This window comes from Silene latifolia, chromosome 2 (assembly GCF_048544455.1).
Source record: "Silene latifolia isolate original U9 population chromosome 2, ASM4854445v1, whole genome shotgun sequence".
In the NCBI taxonomy this organism is placed as follows: Eukaryota; Viridiplantae; Streptophyta; class Magnoliopsida; order Caryophyllales; family Caryophyllaceae; genus Silene; species Silene latifolia.
In genome coordinates this window covers 186776404-186780313 of record NC_133527.1, presented here as the reverse complement: position 1 = coordinate 186780313, position 3910 = coordinate 186776404, and the positions used below count along the sequence as shown (strand labels likewise).

General features: G+C 36.4%; 1 protein-coding gene across 1 annotated transcript; it reads left to right on the top strand.

Moving 5' to 3' along the window:
- Positions 1-876: 876 nt before the first annotated feature.
- Positions 877-3139, top strand: LOC141643810 (uncharacterized). Its single transcript, XM_074453125.1, has 3 exons — positions 877-1223; positions 2356-2625; positions 2898-3139. Exons 1-3 carry the CDS (start codon positions 1019-1021, stop codon positions 2951-2953), a joined length of 531 nt encoding a protein of 176 aa, XP_074309226.1. The 5' UTR covers positions 877-1018; the 3' UTR covers positions 2954-3139.
- The last annotated feature ends 771 nt before the right edge of the window (positions 3140-3910 follow it).

The following is a 3910-nucleotide window of genomic DNA, read 5'->3' as shown; positions in this document are numbered from 1 at the left end:
AACATACATCGTATGTACTACCTCCAACTTTTTTGTTTTTGAGCATATATGTATTTTTGTTGAGCTTATTACCTCAAACTTTATTTGTTTTTGAGCATATATGTATTTTTTTGAGCATAATAAAGTTATATGTAATATTTTTGAGTTTTATTGTAATTGTTTAGAGCTTAATATTTAAGTGAATAAACTCAGAAATTTCATAGTGAAACTCAGAAACTTTAAAACAAAACTCAACTTTATTATAATGCTCAGAAACGGACCTACTCAGAAACTAGGGCAGAGCAAAAAATCCGATTATCCAAACTGATCCGATATCCGATCCGAATGTTTGGATATCTGATCCGAAAGTTAAGTTTGGTTTGGATATCTAATCCGAAATCTTTGGTTTTGGTTTGGATATGGATATTAGAATTAAAACATTTGGATATCCGATCCGATCCGAAACTATAGTTTTCTAGTATAATTTCGAGAAAATAAAATTTTATTTGATACAACAACTTAATTAATGTTTAAAATATTAGAGAAATATCTAGGTGGTACTTAAATTTTATGTCGAGAACATTGGAATAAGAATACTAAAGAAAATCATCATGTAAGTAAATGAATATAATCGTGTTTCAAACTTAATTTTAAAGTAAATTCTAAAGTATGGATATCCGATGGATATCCGCATCCGATCCGATTATTTTGGATACCCGAACATTGGATATCCGAAACATTTGGTTTGGATATTGGATATCTAAGTTCAGTATTTTTAATATGAATATCCGATCCAAACTAGCACTTTGGATCAAATACCCGATCCGTACTCTGCCCTATCAGAAACTATAGAATTAGAGGTAATACATCAGATGTATAATTCTCTTACTGTCAGTTACCCCGAACTTACCGAGTAACCTGACTGATTGAGACTGCCTTTCTTTCACCTTAATCCAACTAAAATCGTGCACTCGTGCGTCACCAATTACGCCCAATCTGCTACCCACTCCCCTCTTCAGACACATCTCCCGATAAACAAATGACGACGATGACGATGAGAATTGCATCGCCTTCGCAACCGCCGTCGTCCGCCATAGCCGATCTCCGACCACCTTCAGCTTCACTTTTCCGGCGCGTTACTCCTCCTTCTTCCTTCTCTGCCGCAGCTCTCTCTTTCACCATCCTTCCTCACAAATTCAACCTTCCCGTTCTTCGTCGTCGTTCTTCCTTCCGTTGTTTCTCCGGTAATTCTATTTCTTCCTCTTAATTAATTTGATTATCAATTTTCAGTACTTTCAGATTATTTTTTCGATTATATTCGTCGAATTGATGATCGCTTCTGTTGTGTTCAATTGCTGAATTGTTTTCTGCGATTAATTATATTTTTACTGAATTTTGAGTATCATTTTGCTTAGTTTTGCTGTTTTCTTAACTGATTATGTGATTTCCGGCGAAATCGATGTTCGATTCAGATGCTCATGTAGCTTGAGTTTTCAAGTAATTATGATTACGGCTTATTTTTGGATTAATTGTTCGATTATATTCGTCGAATTGATTATCTCTATTGAGTTCAACTGCTGAATTGCTTTCTGCTCATAATCTTCTGTTAATTTACTTGTGTTTCTGTTTTACTGAATACAGTAGTATTTTGCTTAGTTTTGTTGTTTCCTTGATTGTATAAGCGATTTCCGCCAAAATCGATGTTCAATTCAGATGCTCATGTAGCCTGAATTGTCAAATAAATATCGTTTTGACTCGTAGATGTGAAAAAAAAAAAAGCGTGATTATGTTATGTCAGGTTATATTTATACTGACAGAGTCACAGAGCCGAAGTTACTTGTTGAATAGGATTAATTTTGCTCAATTGGTGAAACAATGAAACATGTATAACGTATCTAAATATATGCTGCTATGAATGAGATGAAATATAATTTACGATGTCGATTGTGATTTATGAGAATAAGAAGGGAAGAAGGTGCTTTAGAGATAGGGGTTGAGCGTTTAACTGCTGAAATATTTTTCTTCTCATAATCTTCTGTTAATTTTACTGGTTGTATACTTAACACAGCAATATTTTGTTGTTTTGGCTGTTTTCGAGACTGTTTATTTAATTTCCGCCTTCTCATGTAGCATGAAAGTTCAAATATATATGATTTTTGACTCGAAATGTAACGTGTACCTGAGTTTGTCAGGTTTATTTTATACAGGCAGGTCTGAAGTTTGCGCAACTTAACAATTATACTGTAGTGACTGAATGAACCTTCCTGAAACATGATTTACAATGTCGGATTGTCGGTTGTGATTTTGAGATTGGGTTGGAGTGTATTGATTGGGCATTATATGACAGTGCAATGGCCTTGTGTTTGATTTCTGCAGCTCTTAGTCCAGAGTTGAAGACGACAATTGACAAAGTTGTTACGTCACACAAAGTTATTTTGTTTATGAAGGGAACCAGGGATTTCCCTCAATGTGGATTCTCTAATACTGTTGTACAGATATTAAGGTCGGTGAACGTGCCTTTCGAAACTATTAATATTCTGGAAAATGAGTTCTTGCGTCAAGGATTGAAGGAGTACTCGAGCTGGCCAACCTTCCCTCAGCTTTACATCGATGGGGAGTTCTTTGGTGGTTGTGATATCACTGTCGGTGAGTCTTGTTCTTCTCTGAATGCGTTGGTTATTTGTGATGATATTTGATCATGGCGCTTTGTCCTTCTAATGTACTGTTCCGATCAAGTGAGCTTACCTGCTTTGGTAAAGTGGACTTAAAAATCTTTTCCAACTTGGTAGCTCCTCGTGTAAAGCTTGACGAGTAGCATTCGCTGAACTCCAAATTTCCGTTCTTTAGTTTTTCCGGTTTTGGAATCTCCTGTTTTTTCTTTTGAACATTTTCTAACCCTGAGCGGTTCCTTGTTACAGATGCATTTAAAAGTGGGGAACTTCAAGAGACTCTGGAGAAGGCTATGTGCTCTTAATAGATCACAAGATTAGCTACATGTTGTAACCTTGAGTAATACATGGCCCACTCGGACAAAATGTACATCATTCATTCTTTGTTTTAGAATACTTTATGGTTTCTCGGAACACCGTATCAGCTTGTGTTGACTTATAATTTTGCTAGTTCTTTTTCTCGTCTCCTTAATATAGCATCTGGTTCAGTACTTCCGTGGTTGTGGACTCCCTTGTTGGAGCGAAGGTCTTGAGTTCAATACTTGCCAAGCCTTTACTTAATTCGTGGTGGAGTCTCCACCCATCCCAAAATGATTTTGTTAATTTTTTTTATTTTTTTTTTGGGTGTTGACTAGGAGTATCCCCTAACGACAACTAGAATAATCTCTTTCGGGGTACTGAAGGCAATTTAATGGGCTTCACCCCTCCCAAGTTTGGCTTTTTCATTCACAAGAGTCAAGAATCAAACCCCGGACCACTTGTTTAAGAGATGAGAGACTTACCACTCATACCAGCGAAGTTTGGTAAAATGAGACAATAAAATCCGGGTTTTTTTTGTCAGAAACTACCTTTTAATTAGGGTCATTTTTGAACAACTACCTTTCATTTCTTCATTTTGCAAAGACTACCAAAAATTCACTTCCGGCGATAAAAAGTCAACTTTCCGGCGTTGACTATGATGACAATTTGATCCTCCACACCCAATTTGATCCACTTGTAATCCAATAATTGGTCCCCTTCTATTTCCTTGGTCTTTGAGCCAAAACCAAAGGCAAACAAATGATCGGGGTGAGGGAGTGTGTATTTTGATTATCACAAATTCTCATTGAAGACATGACATATCCGTCACAAGCTTGTGACGGATACCATTTTACCTCACAAAGTATCCACTTTTTCTCTCTCTGCAACACTATTCATGTGGCCCCCTTTCTCCACTAACCCATTTTGTTACCATTTTATCTCACAAAATATCCGCCACAAAT